Here is a 20,966-nt window from a genome sequence, read left to right on the forward strand (position 1 = left end):
GCTTCTTTTGGGGGTTGAAGGTAGTGTAGGGGTCACAGTCAGTTTCTCAGACTGGACTATTTGAGATCCTGATAAATCGGGACTCAACCTCACTGTGAGATAACAACAATTTATTAAATCATAACACACATACTTGGGACAGAATATCTCTGGCTCTGCCACTTGTTTTGAATTGTATTTAATTATAATTCACAATCTGTTCACACTGCACCAGCCTCACAATACAAAGACATCCACTGCTACATCTGCACTAGTCAGATGAAGAGGGTGATAGAGGGACTGTAAGATTTGTGACATTGTGCATAACATTAAATGTATGTAAAAACAGTAACTTGGAGGCCATGCTAAGCACCTGATTTGAAGACTGTTGGTTTGGTTGATGCTACAGAAAAAAGGTTAGTACAAAAACGTTTCATACAACCATGATGGCAAAGTCAAATAGCTCTAATTAATGGGGATTAATGGTTATTATAATGGCAATTGCCCTGTTTGGGTTAGAAATAGATTTATTTTCTGTCTTGCTGCTACTTACTGCTGGTACAATCACCTCTGTGACAAATTCCTGAAGTAGCCTATAATTGGTCTAGCCATAGTTTTGCAGCACAGAACAGCTGATTGGCTCAGTTCAGCTAATAGGTGATAATTAGCAGCTCGGCTTACAGGTGGAGAGATGAGTGACGCGTTCACTGTCTCTATGCAACACCCGCTATGAATTTAATAAAAGAAAACAAAAACAAACAAGAATCGTGTTCATACGTGCGTCCAGAGCTCATCGACCTATGACAGAAGACAGACTCAGAAGTTCCGCTTAAAAAGCTCAAGGATCTTAACTGCTCACATGTGAGTCATGGTAAAAAACTTCCTTCCCTCCCTCCCTCTTTTCTCTCTCCCCGCCTCATCCCCACTGAAGCCCCACAACACAACCATAAAATGACGGTGCTGCAGTGGCTGACTCCGGCTCTCACAGACGGACAGCGCCGCAGCCTCTGTTGGACCAATTAACTGGCCCGTCTGCGCGCTGCCCCGCCGAGCGTGTTTTCCTGGGCGGCCTCTGCTCTGCTCTGCTCTGCTCTGCTCTGCTCCCTGCGCCAGGACACACAGACACACACACACACACTGACTGGACATACAGACACTCAGCAGCGCGAACATTTACAGAGCAAGTTCACAATGGGGTCGTCTTGGGCTTTAATCTGCTCCACTGTGCTGGTCTTGGTTTTACTGAGCTCAGCAAACAACGGTTGGTGCTGTTTCCTTTTCTCCTGTCTCCTATCAGTTGTTGGTATCACGCTGGGAAATGTTGTGTTGTGTTGTGTTGTGTTGTGTTGTTTTGTGGGACATAAGTCCGGGGCTCCATTTTTGTTCGTCTGAAGTGCGTTTGTCACGCGTGTAAACACATTTCTGCAGATTTCTGCAGCAAACAGACTCGGAAACTCTTGAAGTGTGTTGAGATGTCTGACTTCTGTCAGTGGTGTAAAGTAAACAAGTTGCTGCAATTTATTTTATGTTGCTTTTAGATTATAAAATAAATTGATAGAAAACAGAGTTGAAACTTAAGATAGAAAGCTAAAAGCATTATTGTGTGCAATATAATAAGACAGGAGCCTGGACTGACCGTAACTTATGTAAAGCACTTGAATTCTTCCTCCATTACTGGCTGTTGCCAGTATGTTTTGTTTTCCATAATGAAAATATTTGGATTTGACTTCCTGTTTTCCCATGTGCTTCCAGTAAAACTCTAATACTCTCTGGCATTGATTTCACCAGTGTCTAAACTCTATTTGAGGGAAGAAGAAGATACCATTCCTCTAAAGGGTATTCCCTTATTTAGTGTTTTAATGAAGGTGGTAGAGAGCAACTCAGTGGTCCAAATTCACCCATAGGTGTGGGTCGAGGTCTCGTGACAGAGAAGGCCATAGCATATGATTCACATAATTTACACACTCAAGCTCTGTCGGATCGGGGTTATTGTCATCCTGTCATTTTTCACGGTTGTCCTTGAATTTGTCACTCATCTGTATGTCGTTCTGTGTGCCTTAATTGTCAATCAAAATGTGTTTTTCAGAGATGGATGTACCGGATTCTCACATGTTACAGAGAGAGGTGGACTGGACAGAGCTTTTTGATCCTAAGGGTAGGCTACTTACTGTTTGTCTTCGTATCATCTGTTGTGACCATGTTTGGAGAAAATAACACAGCTGCATGTTCCCTTGAAACATCTGTGGTGTTTACTTGAGTTTGTCAGCCTGGTTTACTTTTAATCTGGCCAGTAATGAATTAGACAATCAGTGGTGCTGTCTTTGTTTTTATAGAGCTCCCTCAAATAGAGCAGGTAGAGGTTTTTCCAGAACCGTTTATTCCACAGAGAGGTAAGGTCCTACCTTCCTTCCTTCCATGCATCTATTCATCTGTCCCTTACTTATTTGTCCCCTTCCTGCTTTACTTCACCAATGTTGTCAGCTTCAGTGATATAAAGAAAAAGATATCCAGATAAATAATATTATCTTTATTCCATCAGGAGGCTCCAGACCTGGAGTCTTGACACCAAGGGGACGTATGTATTTATTTTCCTTGGGTTTCTATTTACTTTGTACCAACTACCACTGTAAAGTGTCAATAAATATTGTGATGTCTGTACTTTCCTCAAAGTTCCCCGCACTCCCGTGACGGATTATCCAGTCCAGTTTCCTCTCAGCCGTCCGACTGCCAACAACGTCCAGGCCATCTGCCTCAATGGAGACCGTCGTCCTCGCTACTCAGACTCCTACTTTCCTCGTGGTGGCTTTGGTGCGCAGAGGCTAAGGGCCAAGGCTGTCAATAATTTAGAGGCCTGGTATGGCAAATGCTGTGAAGATTACCAGACTGGGGACAGTGAACAGACAGTGTGCTGTGCCACGCAGGCGGTAAGTTTTTGCAACAGCTCAGCAGTTTCTTACTCCTTTTTGTAAATGTAGAAATGTGCAATGTGGTGTCCTGTATCTCTTTGCTCTAATTCTTATTCTCTTGGTTTATTTGACATTGTTGTTGATAAAGCCTTTATTATTTCACAGACTGGATTCCCCACCAGTATGATAAATATGAAAAAACCAAGATGCATCTCATGTTATCCACTAAATCTCTCCTGTAGAAGAAAGCTGATAATAGTGTGCTATTTTTTTTTAGTTATTTAAATTTATTAAATTAGGTTGTTTTTTTCTACTTTTCAGGCTCACGCATACCAAATACCCATTATTCTTCTGTTTTTATTTATATATATTATTATTATTATTATTATTATTATTTTTTAAATGACCCATGAAACATTTCACAACACTTAACATTGCAGTACTGTTGCTGCTTACATTTTTTAAACAAAGCTGAAGTCCTTGAGCACTTCTAGTTGATAAGACTTTGTACACAGCCATGCCAGACATAACAGACAGGCCTTGGCATGAGCAAGAATGAAGGCAAGCAAGAACCAAACAATTAATCTTAGCACCATTTTCTTGCTTGTTTAATTTTTTTGGTTAAGTATGCCTAAAGATACTCCAGGTAATTGTGGGTGGTCCATTCATTGACTCAGCCTAGAGCCTCAGGCATGTTGACTTTTCCATAGACTTAATGTAAGCTTTAAAGGATCAATTCATATGCTGCATTCATTCAACAATGATGTCTTTTTGCAGTGGGAGCTGTCGGTCGAAAGCTTCTGTGAGGAAGACTCACAGATTAAGCATCGCTGGTATCATTGCTGCAAAATGAGCGGAAGCGACAGGCTGAACTGCTTCAACAATGATGCTCCAAACCCAAGCTATGAAGCAACAGAGGAGATCCCGTTGCCCCCACTCCCTGCTACTAAAAGCTTCATCTTTTACCCGCTCTCATGCCAGAGGTATGCAAGGGAATTAATAAAATGAGCATAACATTGACAGTCTCATTAAAGCAGTATGAGAATAAGCATAACCAAAATCTTATAATATTTAAAATCAGTTAACTCTGACAATGTAGTTTTGAGATGATTCTCATCAACATCAAATGTGTACTGATTCGCCACTAAAAATAATTCCCAAAAATGCACTATTTACTAAAAACTCCATTGCTCATGCTGCTATATCAGGTTATCAGGAATGTTTTTTGACAAGAGGCTTTAGCAGACCAGTGTGTTCTTGTATGTGGATCCCTGATTGTGGAATAAGCAAGCAAGTGCTTCCAGAGTGCAGCATCACCCCTCTCTGTCTTCAAGAATCTCAAGAAAACTCCTCTTCCAACACCTCTAACACCCCGACATGCCTCAATAGCTTACTTAGCATGCACTTCTTTACCTTATCTCCTAGCACTTATTGAATGGAAGTACTTGGTATTTACATTAAGGTCTCTTTGTGCTCTAAGCTTTATTGTTGACCTTTGTGAGTCACTTTGAATAAAAGCATCTGCCAGATGAGCAAATGTAAATCTTCCTTTCTTCCTCTCTTCCTTTTTTAAGTTACATTCGTTTTATTATATTATATGGTTTGGGAGACATCATGTTTATTTCAGTTGGGACTGGGGCTGAAGAGGACCAAATGCCAACGAGACAGACTAAAGGGGAATTGGACCTGAAAGCTCTAAATATGTTGGGAGTATTGGCAAGAGTGTGCTGCAGTTACCAGTGAAACAGTGGAGAAAATGAATAATAATAGATTGAATACATTTAGAATATTAGATTCACCCAGGAAGGTGTAGTAATTAAACATTTGTCAGGTTTTTTTTTGTCTTTTGGATGCCCCTTCAAGATTAGTGTAACCACTACAACCCACTTTATTGACACAACCAATGGAGTGGTTCAGCTGAATTTTTTCCACACAGTGTTGGTCTGAAAGCACTCTTAATACATTGTTAGTGCTGGTCTTCTCATGGTATTTCATAACAATAGAGCATCACTTTTCTCATCCATCAAGCATATTCCATATTGCAGACCACACTTCCTTGTTTTTCAATGCATCATCGAGGCTGAAGGAGGTCATGTTTTCGCTGACCTTCCAGTATGCCTCATACTTTACAGGGAATCGATGACTCCATACGGTGTCAGAGCAACGAGGCAAAAGGAGGTGGTGACATCTATTTCCCAGAGAGTTAACATCAACTTTCCTCCTGGACGACCCTCAGCACATAACATTGGGTCACTCTGTGGCAACCAGAGCCGTCGGCCCCGCTACAGTGTCAAGTGCCTGCCTCGTATTGGCTATGAATGGCTGGTTCGTCAGGCAAAGACCATTAATCGTATGGAGAACGGCTTCAAAAAGTGCTGTAGAAAGAAGAGGGATGTGCTCAACTGTGCTGACCGGAAGGTAAAACAAGGAATTTGGAAACATAAATATTTTTGCTTTTTACATGTATATTTTGCTTTAATTGAATTTGTTTTCTTATACCTGCTTAAGTGGAGTGAGGAGCTTAACAGGTTTTGCAGGATTCAGAAGGCTGGAGAAGATGGTTCCCAGTGTTGTTCAAGTGAGGGGGAAAATGATCGATACAACTGTTTCCAAAACACTTCTCCTGAACCTCACTACAATATGACTTCTGATGACACTGACGAGCTGTCACTTAACAACATCTGTGAAACTCACAAGATCATCAAGAACCAGTAAGACATCGTTTTCAGTGTTTGTCCTGCGATCTGGTTTTCTGTCTGCTTACCTGCAGTTCTTCCATTTTCCTTTGATGCTTTTTGTTATTTTTCCTATCACAAAGTAAATCTCAAGCTACCTACCCTCTGTTGTACTTTATATTAATATTGCCATAGATCTAAACATGTGATTTCCTTTTAGGTTCCCCGTTGGGTTTCCTCTCAAAAAATTTGTTGACAAATGCTGCCCCCTGTCTGAATCAGACAAGACTGTTTGTTCTGCACAAAAGGTGAGTTCAGAGTTTGAGCACAACACATCACAGGGAAATGTTTGGAGAGGAAAGTTGAAGAGTTACTAACAGAAAATTCTAAATTGATCCTATCGCTCATCTTATTGGTTTTTCTTACCTCCACAAAATCAGATTGTGGAAATGTCAGGGACCCTGTGTTCATCTGGGAAGCCTACTCCAGCTGTCCGCCGCTGTTGCCGTCTGCCTTCACAAGAGACTCCACAGTGCATCTCCAAAATTCTCATGGATGCCATCGCCAAAGCGACTGGTGTCATGCGTCAGAAGAAAAGGTGCCCCATCGAACCCTGATGACGTTTTGCTGCTGACCCTACTGGCATTGGGGTCATTCAGGAAAATGGCAAAGTAGCAGCAAAGGCTGCCTCCAGTCACTCAACAGGAAACAATGCCATGGTACAATTTCCACTTAGAGTCTGTAAGATGAAACAAATATGCAAAATGTGTACTGCATGTTTTTGTTTGAGATCACATGAGAAACATTACTATCACAAGAGTACATTTATGATTAACGAATGTATTGTTAAATGCACAATTTATAACACAAACTGTGTCACTGTACCACTGTTTTTGTAGCTGCTTTATATACGTTTGATAACAAATAAAATGCATTTTCTTGATTCCTTTGGAGCTGCAAGATCAGCTCTCTTTTTTTATATGGTTTTGTGGTTAATATATCTACAATAGTTACAGTTAACAGATAATAAAAACATTTTTTAAATGTTCTTTTTGTGTGGTTTACTGTAGGCTACTCCTTTCAATGCTGTTACTTCAACAGTTCAGACCTTGTATGTGTGGCTGGCATGGTGAGGTACTCCTTATAACGCGAATGTATACAGTAGTCACAAATGCGTATAATGAAAGAATATATTTTAAGTGGAATTTAAAATGCATACTTTGTAAGAGTTTAACAGAGCTCAGAAAACAACATTAACAAACTTGTGTGAAGACTTTAATGACTGTAACAAACCACTATTTTGTGTTCTATTTACACTTTGAATTTTGATTTATACTGTCTCTTTTAATACTAATGTTCACTTCAGCTTACAAAATTTGCATTTTTTCAATTAAGGAACATTGCCCCCATTAAATTGATTAGATTTTATTGTGCCATGATGATCAGATCACCCACAAAAAACACAAATTAAATCAGTAAACAATGAAATAACAATGTGTCATGTACAAAACAAGTGTGTCACAGTAAGCAAAACACTTTTTTGTGACTAAGTTAAGAAAAAAAAACACAAGTAGGCCTAGTGCATATTTTTCATGTCGTCTTTGGGTCAAATTTGACCCATAACCACTAGGTGCTGCTTTTTGACAATGGGTCACACTTGTGCTTTCCACTGAACACACCGACACACACACACACACACACCGACACACACACACACACACACCGACACACACACACACACACACACACCGACACACACACACACACACACACACACACACACACACACACACACACACACACACACACACACACACACACACACACTCACCCACCCACAAATTTCATCTGAAAATGACTTGTATCCAACACACACTTGCACACACAAAAGTTGCAGACACGAAAGGTACAAAAAATAGTAAAAGGTAGCAATAAAATAGAAATTTAAATAAAATAGAATAAATTAGAAAACATTCTAGTGTAAAACATATTATATAGCTACAATAGAATAGAATAGAAATAAAGATACAGACATTTTATTGTGCAAATCTATCTGTAATTGTTGTAACTCCAACTCTGTGTCCATGTTGTGTTAGTATTATATTAAAGGGCCACTGGAATAATACAAATAAACAATTACCTGTCCTATGTTTTGTGTTTCAAACTTGTAAACCATGTACTGTAGTGTATGACAGAAACTGAAAGTGCCCCCTCTGGCCGCTGGGGGCGCTGTGGTGCTGCTGCGACGCGATGGGCATCAGACTCCAACTGTCGGCGCTGTCTGTGATGTGAACAGTCAAACCATAATGGCGACTGCTGGGACAGCAGACTCGGGATCAACAGCCCCGACAGGTATCCGGAGGCTAAATACTCCTCATTTGTTGCCTTCTAACGAACGAGCAAAATATCCGTGTAACGTTTTGTAGTGATGGAAACGATGTGATGTGGTTAAATGTGTCTTTATACTGTCCTGGTTAGCCTGTTAGCTAGCTAGCATCGAGGCTACCTAACAAATGAACCAAGCGGCGGCTGTAGCCTGTTTAGCTGCTCTGTTAATCAACGTTAGTTGTAGTAAATGTTATTGCTAACAATCACGTGGGGCGTTATTATCAGGGTAGGTGTAGCTGTACCGATATTAAAGTATCTATTGGGGGTTCCTCGGGTCCACGTTGGCTAACAAATGTTTTGTTATCAAGCCGGTTATTATCGTTAACGGTGCTCTTTTTCCTTCTGTGCTAACTGTTAACTGGACGCAGGCGGTAAAAGAGGCACGAGGTTTATAAAACATCGCTCTCCTGCTGAGTAAATGGACAGGACGAGCTCTGCGGCTGCTGTTTCTCACGGGTGTACCCACCCAGGAGAGGTTAACGGTAGCTACACCGTTATCCCATCGCCTTCCTCGCCCATTTCATCCCTCCTCCTCCTCCTCCTCCTCCTCCTCCACCCCCTCTGTCTTCCTGTCTGTCCGTCTGTCCAGGTTTGCGGTAAAGTTAATTGGCAATTTCCATTTACTATCTTTATGACATCCGCTCTTATCAGCTACTTTACAAAGTTTAACAGTTAAGGCCATGTATTATCAAAAGCAAATGGTGACGTTATTGATTTCATACACTCTTCAAACCATTGACACATGCCTTTCATGCTTATGTGGTTAATGACCAGACTGGTTTCACTCTACTGTCCGTGTTCAGCTATTGTAAGGATTGTCTGGGATTTCCCATTACAGAGACATGCATGATTAATTGCTTATGAATTTGACTTTCTCTGTCTTCAGAGGCCACACAGGTGTAGATGGGGTGGTGGGCTGCTCAAGTGCTTTCAGGTGGTATTTGGTTTTCTGAGGACAGGACAGATGATGGAGACCTTTCATCTCGATAATCCATTTAGTTGTGCGTCACTTATTAGCTTCCCTGTGTGTAGAGGAGTTGCTCTTCCCTTGGTAACCACCCCGTCTGAATCAGTGAATAAAAATAGTGGCTTCAGAGCGCTCCCATGGCCTCCAATTGGCCGACAGCCTGAGACTGTACAAATACAAGATACAGCTTTCTGTCAGACACACACACACACACACACACACACACACTTGAGTGACAGTAGCATAATGTTGTTTCCTGTATTAGTCCTTATTGGCCTTGTTTCCTAATCAGGCCAAGAACCAGTATACTGTATATTTATGGACCATTCACAGGCAGAGACGATTTGAAGTGACTCTGCATGCCCCATATTATTTTCTTGTGCGAGCTGCAGGCTACATGTGAACGAGGCTGGCAGGGAGTTGTTGGTATTATACAGGGAGGAACAGATGGTTTGCCCATTGTTGAGAGGCCTGTGTCACTAACAAGCTGAAGTCATTGTTAAGTAATTAGGTTAGTCCAATTCTAACGCAGAATCTGCCGCACACTGTATGTTAGTATCTGGTTCTACCTTGACATTGGAGAAAACATTGTCACATGATAAAACTAGGAGTGTAGCTAGGGACAAATTTCATAAATTTAAATAATCTGTCAGGTATTATAGAAAAAATGTATCCAAGGCGTTGTTGTCAAGTTATGTGTTTTATTTGATTCATCAGTCCAAAAGCCAAAGACACAGATTACATATGATAATATGTGTGATGATGATAACAATAAAGCAGCTAATAGCCTATGTTAAATCAAAATGGAGCTGCTGCTTCCTCACAATAGTTGTTTAACTTTATCTCAAAGTCCCTTAGTTTATTTATCATTTCAACACTAGATAAATAACATTTTGTTGTGGCTACTTGAGGTAATGCTTTAAATGAGTTTCGTGTTGCTCATTTAGTAGGTTAAGCCATTTAGGCTGACCATGTCCTGCTCCACAGATATTAGGACTCAGTTCTGGAGGAGAGCATTGCAGCGAGGTACTCGCATGGGTGTGTGTGTGTGTGTGCGTTTCTGTGTGTGAGCAGAAACTGCATGAGTAGTGATGATGATATAGTGTGTTGTTTTATACAATGAGAGGGAATGTGGGAAGAATGATGCTCACTGTTTCCTGGAGGATTGCAGTGTGTCCCTGTTTACCTCAGAAGAGATGCATGGCATTTCAGTGATCCCCCTCCCCTCCTCTTCCCTCCCCCCGTGTTATTAACACTCCCATCTTTCTTGGGTTGAAGTGTCCGTTTACTGTGCATCGCCTGGATTGAGTGTGCTGGCTGTAGATTGTACACACATGATTGTTACCACAGGTGTATAATCTTCCTAACATCTTTTTGTGTGTATATTGACCTGTGGCACTGCAGCATTGAAGTAGACGTTGCCATTGGTTACAGGCTAGAGGTGGTTGTGGAGTGGGCGAGATAGTAGGTTTAAACAGCAAGTTTATGTAAGGACAGAGGAAATCACGTCGAGTCTTTCTTTTATTTCGGCTGTGTGCGCTGTTTTTGAGGAGCACAGACCACATGTCTGTGTCATATATTACAAATTTGCTTTTTTCCTTTTTTGATTTTCAGTTCAGTAAATGTTACACACATCCAGAGTTTGTGTCTGCGCACAAAATTAAACTACACTTCATATGATCCTCAGCTGAGTTTGCCAGATATCTTATTTTAACAAGCATCATGTGAACATGGTGCAGTTACACCAAGATACCGTGAGACACAAAGTAGGCTGTGACACAAAAAAAAACTAGAAATTGTACATTTAAAAAAAAACATATGACGTTGTGGTTGTAGACTCTCATCCTCGGGGACTGGATGAATCTGGAGCAGCAAGCTCCGGGGAGAAGTAGTTCCAGTTTACAGAGAGCTGGTGGTGTCAGAGTCAGTAACTGAGGCCACATTTAGGTCTGGACTCATCATTGGCCTTATAGTCATCAGCCGGTGCTGGAAATATCCCGGCTAATTAACCAGCAGAGGGTTTCTCTAACAGCCATTAACAGATTCTTCTACGTTAAAAGTTGCCAACTCGACGTTGAAAAATTTCAAGCACTGAGTTTAAACTGACTGCTGCAGTTTATGGGTTTCATGAGTATTTTTTTCTAGTAGCTTATAAGACTCAGTATCTATCACATATTACATCAAATTCACTTGTTTTTCTGTCTCTAGGGACCAGCAGCATCCGAAAAATGGCCCCTTCAGAGGTAAGACGCTCAGAAACTGTCTCACTAAACTGACAAAACACACCTGCAGTATGTATAGCCCCAAGTAATGTAAATGTTGATCCAGTCAACTCAGTGCAGAGAAGCAGAACAGGTTTAGCATTCATGCCGCTGTCATGTGTCAAAACATACCATTGTAATAGGTGAAGCATTGTGGTGATGCCCTGTGTTCAGACTGAAGGGTATTTGTTAGACTCTACTCCAGCAAAAATCCCATCATTGTTTTATATTTTATATTATATGTTATTATTATTATTATACTTTTTCCATTGGAAATCAGAATATGTTTTAAAATAGTGTGCATTTTGATTGCTTTGTGTGTCATCAGACATGAGGTTTTCTTGTGAAAACGTTAAAGCGGTGTGTTCTAAAGCTAACATGGAGCAAGGGCTTTGTCCTGTATTCACCAGCAGAAACACCCCCACACCTCCACCAGGCCATATTTAAACTTTTTTTTTTTTTGCTCCGTCCCTCTCTTCAGATAGCCGGCTCTTCAGGCACAACTCAAAGTATGAAGAAGACCATTGGACACCGGGGCGTTGAGACCACCACAGGAGAGACCACCTATAAAAAGGTTAGAACGGGGTAGAGGTCGGTGACACCCGTTTGTTGACACCCACCACAGCACTGAACAGCGGAGGTGAAATGTGGAAAAAGACCAAGGTGTACACGCACATGTTTGGTGTTTATGATCTAAAATTAGTTTGGGAATTTCTATCACAAGTCGCCTAAAAATAGCCAGTGAAACAGCAGAAGTCACATGGGAGTGAAATGGTGTTGGTTCCGATGCTTACCCTCTCTGTTCCCTCTCCAGACCACATCATCTGCCCTAAAAGGTGCAATCCAGTTGGGCATCACTCACACAATTGGCAGCTTAAGCCAAAAGGCGGAGAGGGATGTTCTCATGCAGGACTTCGTGGTGGTCGAAAGCATTTTCTTCCCCGGGTTGGTAGCAGAAGTCATAGTTGGGTAAACATTGATTTTTTTTTTTTCTTTCATGTACTTAATGGCTTTTCTGTCTCCTGTTCTGTCTGTCATGTATTTTCAGTGAAGGGAGTAACCTGACACCTGCTCATCACTACAGTGACTTTCGCTTTAAGACCTATGCTCCTATTGCCTTTCGTTACTTCAGGGAACTGTTTGGCATTCGACCAGATGACTATCTGGTCAGTAACTGCACAAAACACACATGTACTATGTCTACATAAAGTGTTACTGTTTTGACTTTTGTCACTGTCCTTGTATTATTATAGGAGAACGGGTTAGTTCAGCATTCATCTGTGTTTTCTGCCCCTTTTAAGGATGAGAAGTGTCATCTGTTTAATGAACAAAGCATGAAACTTCACGTCATGCCTGTTTTTGTGTCATTTTTATCACTACCCTCAGGTTTAACAATCCCTGATTTAGTTACAATAGAGCAGTACATTTGTTCGCCTGTTTTGACTGGGATACTAATGCAGACTCCTCTTCCTATTGAAGTACTCTCTCTGTAGCGAGCCACTGATCGAGCTGTCCAATCCTGGAGCCAGCGGATCTATTTTCTACGTCTCCAGTGATGATGAGTTTATCATCAAGACTGTTCAGCACAAAGAGGCTGAGTTCCTCCAGAAACTCCTACCTGGATACTTCATGGTGAGCCTGGGTATAGTGTGCTCAGTATGAGTGTGAGTTTATTATTGCAATCAGTATACTTAACGTGAGAGTAGGCGGCTTGAACGAGTGAGAGCGATAATTTATTTCCCATTCAAGTCATTAAAATATCTTTTTTCCCATATTTTTCTTCTCCCTACTAGAATATAAACCAAAACAAGCGCACCCTGCTGCCCAAGTTCTACGGACTGTATTGTGTTCAGGCAGGGGGCAAGAATATCCGTATAGTAGTGATGAACAATCTTCTGCCTCGGATAATCCCCATGCACCTCAAATACGACCTGAAGGGCTCCACCTATAAGAGACGAGCCTCCCCGAAAGAGAGAGAAAAGGCGGTTCCCATTTACAAAGACCTGGACTTCATCCAGGACTTGCCTGACGGCCTGCTGCTGGAAGGCGACAACTTCAATGCTCTGTGCAAGACTATACAGAGGGACTGCTTGGTGAGTTACAGAGAAGCACTAGGTTTTCCATGGGCAGTGCCCAAGCTGAATGCATTATTGTGTTGCCGAGTCTTAACTTTCCAGACATCAAGACTTTCATCTAGCAAAACAAAGGTGCAGATAAATGAACGCCAACACTGTTTTCTGCTGATAAACTCTTAAGTTGTTTTTTTTCTTTTCTTTTTTAGAGGCGTCTGTAATGTTCTTTTTCTCCTCAGCTAGTTCAGTGTTACATGTAGCTTAAAGATGAGCTCAACCAGTGCTGGTGGTGTCGTCATCAGGAGTCTAGTGTTGAAGAAATGACTCAGGCTCGCATGACACTGCAAACTAATACTTTGTTTACTTAGAGGGGCGCACCCTCTGAAATGATGGGAATAGACTGATGGCGTTTATCATTGTGGTTAACACAAGACGTCAATACGTTTTGTCTAATTTTGGTTCATTGATCTTGGGAAAGCCAAACAATATACAGGACAGAGGGTGCATATTATTTATTGACATCATCTCTAATGCTTACTTTTTGTTATTCTGATCTAAAGCCACTGCTCTGTTGTTGAATTATTCTTTCACATTTCAGTAACACTTCAGCAACTCAACCAGCAGGGCCACTCACTCTGTGAGCTGATGTGTTGCTTCCAGTGGTACAACTGTGCAGTTGTTGTCATCTGACAGTGTTTATCTCATCACGTCATCAACATTTTTCAATAGACAATTGCACCTATTTGAGTGTTGCTGTCATCCACCATAACATTTGAATTTATTTTAAATTGAGAGGCCTCCAGCATCATATAAAATATTATGAATGCTATTTTGATTCTAAAAGTTTTTCCGCAGCTGTAGTGGAGCAAAATCTGGCAAAAAACATGTTGCCCATGAAACTGTGTGTGAATGTTGTGTGAAGATATACAATATTGCTCTGGTTGATGTTAGTTTCGATTTATTGTATTTTCATGTTTTCTGTAGCTCTTACAGAGTTTCAAGATCATGGATTACAGTCTACTGATGGGCATCCACAACATGGACCAGGCCAGTCGAGAGCGGGAGCGCGTAGGGGGCAATTCGGGGGACAGCGGTGGATCAGAGGGGGCCGTGACTCCAGATCAACGCCGGCCACAAGCTCAGAGAAGTCTGTACTGTACAGCCATGGAGTCCATCCAGGGAGAGGCTCGGGGGAAGGGAGCTTTAGATTCAGAAGATCAGTGAGTCTTGTTACTTTACTGACAAAAAGCAGAGCTGAATTTGAACTTAAGAGTTTGTTCTTGGTGTAATCTGTGACCGTAACAATGTCCTGTTGTTGCTTCTGGCTTCGTCCTTCCAGCATGGGTGGTATTCCATCACGTAATTCTAAAGGAGAAAGGTTGCTGATCTACATCGGCATCATCGACATCCTCCAGTCCTACAGGTCGGTGTCTCAGCAGGCAAATGACTTCCTTGCATGAAAATGAAAGTTTTCCACCTACACGACACATCTAGATATCTTGTGGTGATAAGTTGTTTTTTGTTTTTTTTCCTGTGTAGGTTTATTAAGAAGTTGGAGCACTCCTGGAAGGCCTTGGTCCATGATGGGGTAAGAGCCTACACACCAAATACTCAGTGAAATGAAAAACAACAACTTAGCAGGATGGTTAGAAGTGAGTGTATGTGACATGTTGTCAGGTTGTCTGTCAGGTTTTAATGGCACCGTCTCTGGTTTACTTTAGGACACAGTTTCAGTTCACAGACCTGGCTTCTACGCAGAGCGTTTCCAGCAATTCATGTGCAGCACAGTGTTTAAGAGAATTCCACGTAAGTACGCACATGTTCTCACTCGCAAGCTTAGAAAATACAACATCGAAAAGCCCCGATAACTACCAGGATACTTTAATGTATTCTGCATTCTCATGTATATCCTCAGTAAAACCATCACCGTCGAAGAAGAGTCGTGGAGGAGGTCAGGGTGGGCTACGGAGGGCCCCCACCCTGGGAGCTCCCACCCCGCTCTCCCATGCAACAGGACAGTCTGACTCCAGGCTGGTGTACCACAGCCACTATAAAAGCACAGAGTCCGAGGCCGACAGTGGTATGCTATGCGAGCATGCAACGCAATGTCCCTCATAGCAGTGCTTGGCGTAGAGATACCGCTGCTGAAATCTGCTCTCATGCTGCCCTCAGGTGTGCAGATGGGCAGACCTGATCTCGTTCCGAGGACCCCTCCGCTGGTGGACAACGCTGCTGACTGCGAGGCCAACCTGTCCACCTCGTCACTAGGCAGCACGGGGATTGCCTCCACCTCTCCTCCTCTGCGGTACAGATGATAAACTAAAGTCGTTTTTATCCTTCCATCTCTCTTTGCTCAACACCGTTACGATTTTATTTGCTCTGACTTTTCTCTGCAGGTCTGTAGGAGTGGAAGTGCATAAATCAGCAAACACAGACCATGACCAGGGTGCTTGCCACAGGTACAGAAGACAGGGATGGTCGAATCTGAATGCACATCTATTTTTCCTCAGCTGTGTCACTGTGTCTCATCAATTGTCTTTTTTTTCTATTACAGTTTTGAGGCAGAAGAGGCTATAGACAATTCTGGCAACTTGTCTGGAAACGAAGATGTAGTTTCACTATCAGACATTGTCCCAGAGACCAACATCTGTTTTGTAAGTCTAAACGATGAAATTATATGTCTCTGTTAGAATATGTATCTGCAGTTGAATTGTACAAACTAACACATGTCTTTCACCCTGCATAATACTTTGAATTTGCTTCGTTCTTCACAGTAAAAAAAAAAAAAGAGAAACAGACGCAGTGCCATCTACAGTTGAGGTGTTTCTGGACGATGTGAGGTGGGCAGAAGAAAGGATGAAGAGAGAGAGGAAGTCTCGACCTCGCGCAGCCTCCCCTGTTGCACCTTTGATGTTTCCTCAACCATACACAGTATAGTATGTACAGGGGGCGCTGGGTGAAGCAGCGAGGTGCAACAGAGGTTGTGACAGCGGGGAAAGCAATGATGGGAAGATCAAGACGACAGTGTGCGGTAGGCCTTAGTCCTTCCCAACCATCACCACCATTGTTACTGTGCACGCACAGTTTGTCCACACCTGTCCCAAAGCCCCAACGTCTTTCATAAACACCTGGGGAAAAGAAGGTGCACAACCCTGAATTGACAACTCTTGTTTTAATAGCCCCAGCAGCATTAAATTGATCACAAAAGGGTTTTCCCTCACCATTAACAACTCATCCGTCTGCTGCAACCTCATAATAACCAAAATAATTAGTTGTATATTATAAAAAGTCACCAGCGGATGGTGAAAACAGTCAAAGTCTCCATAGAGTCAGTCCTTGTGCCCACTTTTCACAGCATGAAGAAATGTGAGTGGGCGCAGATAATATTTCAGCAGGAACACACACACACACACACACACACACATATACACACACATATACACTTAAGAGCACACAAAGGGCATAGCCTGCATTTGTAGGAGTGAATACTTTTCTTGTGTGCTCATGCACAGTCTAAGTGGGTTCACATTTCTGTGAGTCACCCACTAGTGTTCCTGTTACCGCACATCCATTTCCTCCTCCTTTTCCTCATGAGCAGTGGGGGAACTCTGAACTATCAGTGGTCATCGTTCACAATCAACACTTGCTGCTGTCGACACCGCAATCACGTCTGCATCTCTTTTGTACTGATTGTGGATGTACAGTATTAGTTTGAAATCAAAATTTTTCGAAACGCCGAAGGGATGAGTCGAACCAGACCATTACACCTCTACGGTAATTTGTTTTTGTTCCATGTGTGGTGATAAGTTATTCTGCTGGAAGCCACAGCGGTGCTGCAAAGGTCCAACTCGATCTTGCCATTGCTGAATGTACATTACAATGTTTTTCTTGTATAGTGTCTTATTAACATGGCAGACCACATTTTGTATAACCCTGAAAATCTCCCCCTCTGATGTGACCATATGTGCTGAAATACACAGAGAGAAGAGCTGTCAACAGCGTCGCTGGCTGGTAGATGCTGCTGAGTGTCTAACCAGTAACGTTCAAGCTACCGTCTGTCATGGCTGTGCCTTTACGTGTCTCTCCGCTTAACGTGGCGTATAACTGACTTTTTTTTTTTTTTTTTTACAGGTTTAGTCTTGTAGTCGCACAGAAACCTGCCTTATCACTACAGCCGAAGTTGTCAAACTGCCATTTGTATGTCTGGACCAACCAATCAGTTGTCAGGGTTCAAAATAATTTCAGATTGTAATACAAACACTAGTACAATCCCCTTTTTAGTGACGAGTGTCAAGTGCTCATTTACCTCAGTTCATCAGCTCAGCTAAACCCCGTAACTCTCATGACGTGAGACAGACAGATACAGTATCTGTCGATCCGTCTTCATTTCTGCTGGTTACAGAAATGACACACAGCCACATTCACCGTCGGACCAATATTACTTCCTAAATGTGTAAAATCATTTATTTGTTTTGTACACAGTCTTACTAATGTTTTACTTGACGGCTCGTGTTTTATGTTTATTGTTCAGGGCACTAAACAAGCCCCCCCCCGAGATATTTCTGATACAGAAATTTGAATCACTACCAGGTTGAAGTGTAGCAAATCTCAAGATCTTCAGCATCATCTCATTTTATGAATTACTGTTAATGCTTGTTGAGCACATGTGGTCTGTGCAGCAGAGAGGGAGAAGGGGAGATGTGAGTGTAGAGAAAGAAGGAAAATTACTCACGTTCATCAATGCACAGTTGAGGATTCAGGACTGGGCCTTTTGTATTATAAACCAGTTTGCAGCACCAAAGAAAAGAGAAGGGAGTTCCTGTGAATGTTCAGGATCCAATACAGATGATATGAAAATAAATTAAGACACTCCTGTACACCTGCATGGACTGTTGTATATGGTAATAACACTGAGTTAACCTGTGTTTTAGGATCTGTTATTAAACTGGATGTTTTTTTTTTTTGTTTTTTTTCGCTAAACAATGTCATGTCTGATGGGCTGTATCTGACATTAACCTAGTCCCTGTAAAGATTTATTTTTCTTTATCAAAGAATTACTTTACTTTGGTATGGCCTGAGACATTTCAAGAGGTAACTCCACATTCCTGTGAAAAGTTTAATTTACTGCAATTGTGGTAGCTCGTAGAACCCATTATTTACCATCTTTTTGTGTAGTTGGGAAAATGTACTTGAAATTGATGACTTCTGATATAATGCTAAAATGTAAAATGCTGATAATTTCAAACAGATCAGTTTAAAGTTGTATTTATTCGGTTGACAGTCAAACAGCCACCAAAGAACAACACTCCCAAGAAAATATCATTTGAAAGAAAAAAAAAAAAAATCCACATTATGTTTTGCGACAGCTTCATTTTGATGTGTAATGACCCGACAACTTTTTCTTTTCTTTTTTTTTAAATGGGTGGTACAGTGTAATTGCTACAGACCAGTTGTGTTTCAGTTACGTACTACACCCATGGCACAAGAGAAACATCATCCATTGGTGCTTAAAGGGCGGTGCACTCAGTGTAGACACTACAGTACATTTAAGTAATGCAATATGAACCACAATCTGTCACCTTTCAGCTCTAAGAAGTATATTTATTAATATGATTGTTTGCTGTCGGCTGAAATGCTCAAGTTGTATTATGTACCTTATATGATTGTACGTATACTGTAAACTGACAGAAGGATGTCTGAAGACTTTAAAGTGTGTATAGCCTATGAAGGGGGAGTATTTGACAATTTCACTTTTTATATTTCATGTTTAGATTGTGATATGATAGATATATTCTCTCCATGATGATTATGGGTTGTTCAGCTCCCATGCTTTTTCTACATGAATGTTTCACACGGCTTACAAGCCAATGTTGCTGGTTGTCCTATATGCTTCAATTACTATATTTTTACTGTGTATAAAATGTGTATATGTACATAGGAGTCACGGAAATGCCTTCTCATGCAATATGTGCTGCCTGTCCCTCCTGCCATGTTTCAGTTATGTGGTGGTGATGTTTTCATGTCTGATTTTAAAGGATTAAACATATTTTCTAAATCTTGGTTTTGGTCCTTATCTACCTGTCACTAGTGTTTTTTGTTTTGTTTTGTTTTTTTTAAATGACCATCTTTTAGGTATGTGAAGGCATTTTAATCAGAACAATGTCATTCACACGATGCAGTGAATGCTGTAACAAATGTTGCTGATAATTAGGTGTTACATAAAATCTTCTTCATTGTCCACCATAACCTGCCCTTTGAGTTCATACTCCAGGGACTTCCAGTTGAACACATTGCCAGGCTTCCAGTTGTACATACGACGGTTTAAGAAGTTCCTCTCAGACGTCTTCATGTTGTGGTATCTAAACTGACTGCCAGAGAGGACATAGTCCCACATGTGGACTAGAGTAATAACTCCAACGAAAGGCTGAGAGTCCTCACCATGGGTGTCATGGCCCAGGATAGCGGTGGGTGTTCCACTGATGGGCTGTTCAGATTCAATGTATTTTTTGATGGTCGGCTTGTTGTCCAGCCAAAGCTGAGCCAACCCACTGTCAAGGCGCCAGGTGGCACACAGAGAGTGCCAGGTGTTTAGAGGAAGTTGCAGTGACGGGAAGGTTATCATCCTGTCCTGGACTTGCATCTTGATATAACCCCATCTGTTCCACTGGAGCGTGAAGGCATGATTGTGGTCTGAAGTGGACAAAGAGAAGAGCGTGTAGTCCACCCCATTGTCTGTAATAAATCTAAACAGATGTGGCACTTGTGAGAAACTGGAAAAAACAGCTCTTCAAACATTACAAGAAGGTTTTCTTGATAGAGCACCTGAGACAGACGGTGGCAGAGCTGAAATTGGTCATAGATGTCAGGAGTCGCACATAATCTCTGCTCTCCGTGGGGAAGATAAACACTTTACCTGACAGATCTGTATGGGTGGAAGATTAAACCGACAGTCCCTTAAAAGAGGAAAATGAGCAGGAAAACTGACAATGATAAAACATTTTCTGTGATTGAAATAAACCAAAGAACTTAGATATAGCGTGTCCATCAAAATGCAGTTTGTACTGTTAACAAAACTTGTTGATTGATCAAAGGTTGGCATACCTTCAGGTTCTGCGTAACAGGTGGCAAACATCACAATCAAAAGTAAGAGTTTCTCCATCTAGGATTGAAAAACGCACTGATTCACAGTTTTGTAGTGATTGCATGATTAAAATCACTTCAGCTCAGTAACTGCCACATTCTCTTGTAATGAAGTTTTTTTTGTTGTAAATTCAGTCATTTGTTTGTGTCAATGAGTAAATATTACATTAAATTTGCATTTCAACAGTAAATTTAATCAGATCACCAAAATATAGGACTATGTGAGAAAAACAAATGACAAAATTTGAAAATGAGTTGGGAAAAATGCTTATTTTATATTTAAAGCGCATCGTTTGACCTACCTTGTAGCCTGGCTGTGTCAGCTCTGTGTTGATGACTGGGACAATCCAGTTTTGGGTTGCCTGGCCTACTTTTTATATGTAAGACAAAGGTTGTTTGCACTGCTGTGGACTATTTCTCAACTCTAATCAAACAACAGTAGAACCCTTGTAGAAGTAGGCTATATTAAAAATCTCACTTAACAAATGTATTATCTCTTTAAATATGTGAATGCACAAAGCAGGGCACTAACCGATGCCCTCTTTTTCAGTGTTGCCCCTGGCTATTTGAGAGCCTGT

General features: G+C 41.4%; 3 protein-coding genes across 6 annotated transcripts; 2 read left to right on the top strand and 1 right to left on the bottom strand.

Annotated features, from left to right (window-relative positions):
* The first annotated feature begins 956 nt into the window (after positions 1 to 956).
* On the top strand, positions 957 to 6,608 carry ecm1b (extracellular matrix protein 1b). The gene is made up of 10 exons (XM_085801242.1): positions 957 to 1,240; positions 2,066 to 2,134; positions 2,313 to 2,369; positions 2,519 to 2,554; positions 2,650 to 2,903; positions 3,663 to 3,868; positions 5,018 to 5,303; positions 5,394 to 5,596; positions 5,781 to 5,868; positions 6,001 to 6,608. Exons 1-10 carry the CDS (start codon positions 1,171 to 1,173, stop codon positions 6,175 to 6,177), a joined length of 1,446 nt encoding a protein of 481 aa, XP_085657368.1. The 5' UTR covers positions 957 to 1,170; the 3' UTR covers positions 6,178 to 6,608.
* Positions 6,609 to 7,843: 1,235 nt separating this feature from the next.
* Positions 7,844 to 19,303, top strand: pip5k1ab (phosphatidylinositol-4-phosphate 5-kinase, type I, alpha, b). Of its 4 annotated transcripts, none has more exons than XM_085801250.1 (17): positions 7,844 to 7,912; positions 9,903 to 9,941; positions 11,124 to 11,158; positions 11,658 to 11,750; positions 11,991 to 12,121; positions 12,225 to 12,342; positions 12,656 to 12,808; positions 12,970 to 13,269; positions 14,233 to 14,468; positions 14,588 to 14,671; positions 14,788 to 14,836; positions 14,970 to 15,054; positions 15,164 to 15,328; positions 15,421 to 15,553; positions 15,645 to 15,707; positions 15,803 to 15,902; positions 16,023 to 19,303. In XM_085801250.1, the coding sequence occupies exons 1-17, from the start codon at positions 7,867 to 7,869 to the stop codon at positions 16,023 to 16,025; spliced, it is 1,833 nt and encodes a 610-aa protein (XP_085657376.1). In that variant the 5' UTR covers positions 7,844 to 7,866; the 3' UTR covers positions 16,026 to 19,303. The 4 variants fall into 4 exon arrangements, with proteins under 4 accessions (XP_085657376.1, XP_085657374.1, XP_085657377.1 ...); XM_085801248.1 differs by having other exon boundaries at positions 15,803 to 15,897; XM_085801251.1 differs by lacking the exon at positions 9,903 to 9,941.
* On the bottom strand, positions 18,651 to 20,750 carry LOC146971768 (serum amyloid P-component-like). Its single transcript, XM_085801252.1, has 4 exons — positions 20,691 to 20,750; positions 20,350 to 20,407; positions 20,071 to 20,170; positions 18,651 to 19,991 (listed from the first exon to the last, which is right to left on the bottom strand). The coding sequence occupies exons 2-4, from the start codon at positions 20,405 to 20,407 to the stop codon at positions 19,463 to 19,465; spliced, it is 687 nt and encodes a 228-aa protein (XP_085657378.1). The 5' UTR covers positions 20,691 to 20,750; the 3' UTR covers positions 18,651 to 19,462.
* Between the last annotated feature and the right edge of the window lie 216 nt (positions 20,751 to 20,966).

Source organism: Trachurus japonicus, chromosome 16 (assembly GCF_045865225.1).
Source record: "Trachurus japonicus isolate A0001 chromosome 16, Traja_1.0".
In the NCBI taxonomy this organism is placed as follows: Eukaryota; Metazoa; Chordata; class Actinopteri; order Carangiformes; family Carangidae; genus Trachurus; species Trachurus japonicus.

Coding starts and splice junctions, on each gene's coding strand:
- ecm1b (XM_085801242.1), top strand. CDS start 1,171: ATGGGGTCGTCTTGGGCTTTAATCTGCTCCACTGTGCTGGTCTTGGTT. Junction 1,241..2,065: donor ACTGAGCTCAGCAAACAACG/GTTGGTGCTGTT, acceptor TGTGTTTTTCAG/AGATGGATGTACCGGATTCT. Junction 3,869..5,017: donor TACCCGCTCTCATGCCAGAG/GTATGCAAGGGA, acceptor CATACTTTACAG/GGAATCGATGACTCCATACG.
- pip5k1ab (XM_085801248.1), top strand. CDS start 7,867: ATGGCGACTGCTGGGACAGCAGACTCGGGATCAACAGCCCCGACAG. Junction 7,913..9,902: donor GGGATCAACAGCCCCGACAG/GTATCCGGAGGC, acceptor CCTGCTCCACAG/ATATTAGGACTCAGTTCTGG. Junction 12,809..12,969: donor TCCTACCTGGATACTTCATG/GTGAGCCTGGGT, acceptor TCTCCCTACTAG/AATATAAACCAAAACAAGCG.
- LOC146971768 (XM_085801252.1), bottom strand. CDS start 20,407: ATGGAGAAACTCTTACTTTTGATTGTGATGTTTGCCACCTGTTACGCA. Junction 20,171..20,349: donor CTGTTACGCAGAACCTGAAG/GTATGCCAACCT, acceptor CCACCCATACAG/ATCTGTCAGGTAAAGTGTTT. Junction 19,992..20,070: donor TCTGCCACCGTCTGTCTCAG/GTGCTCTATCAA, acceptor ACATCTGTTTAG/ATTTATTACAGACAATGGGG.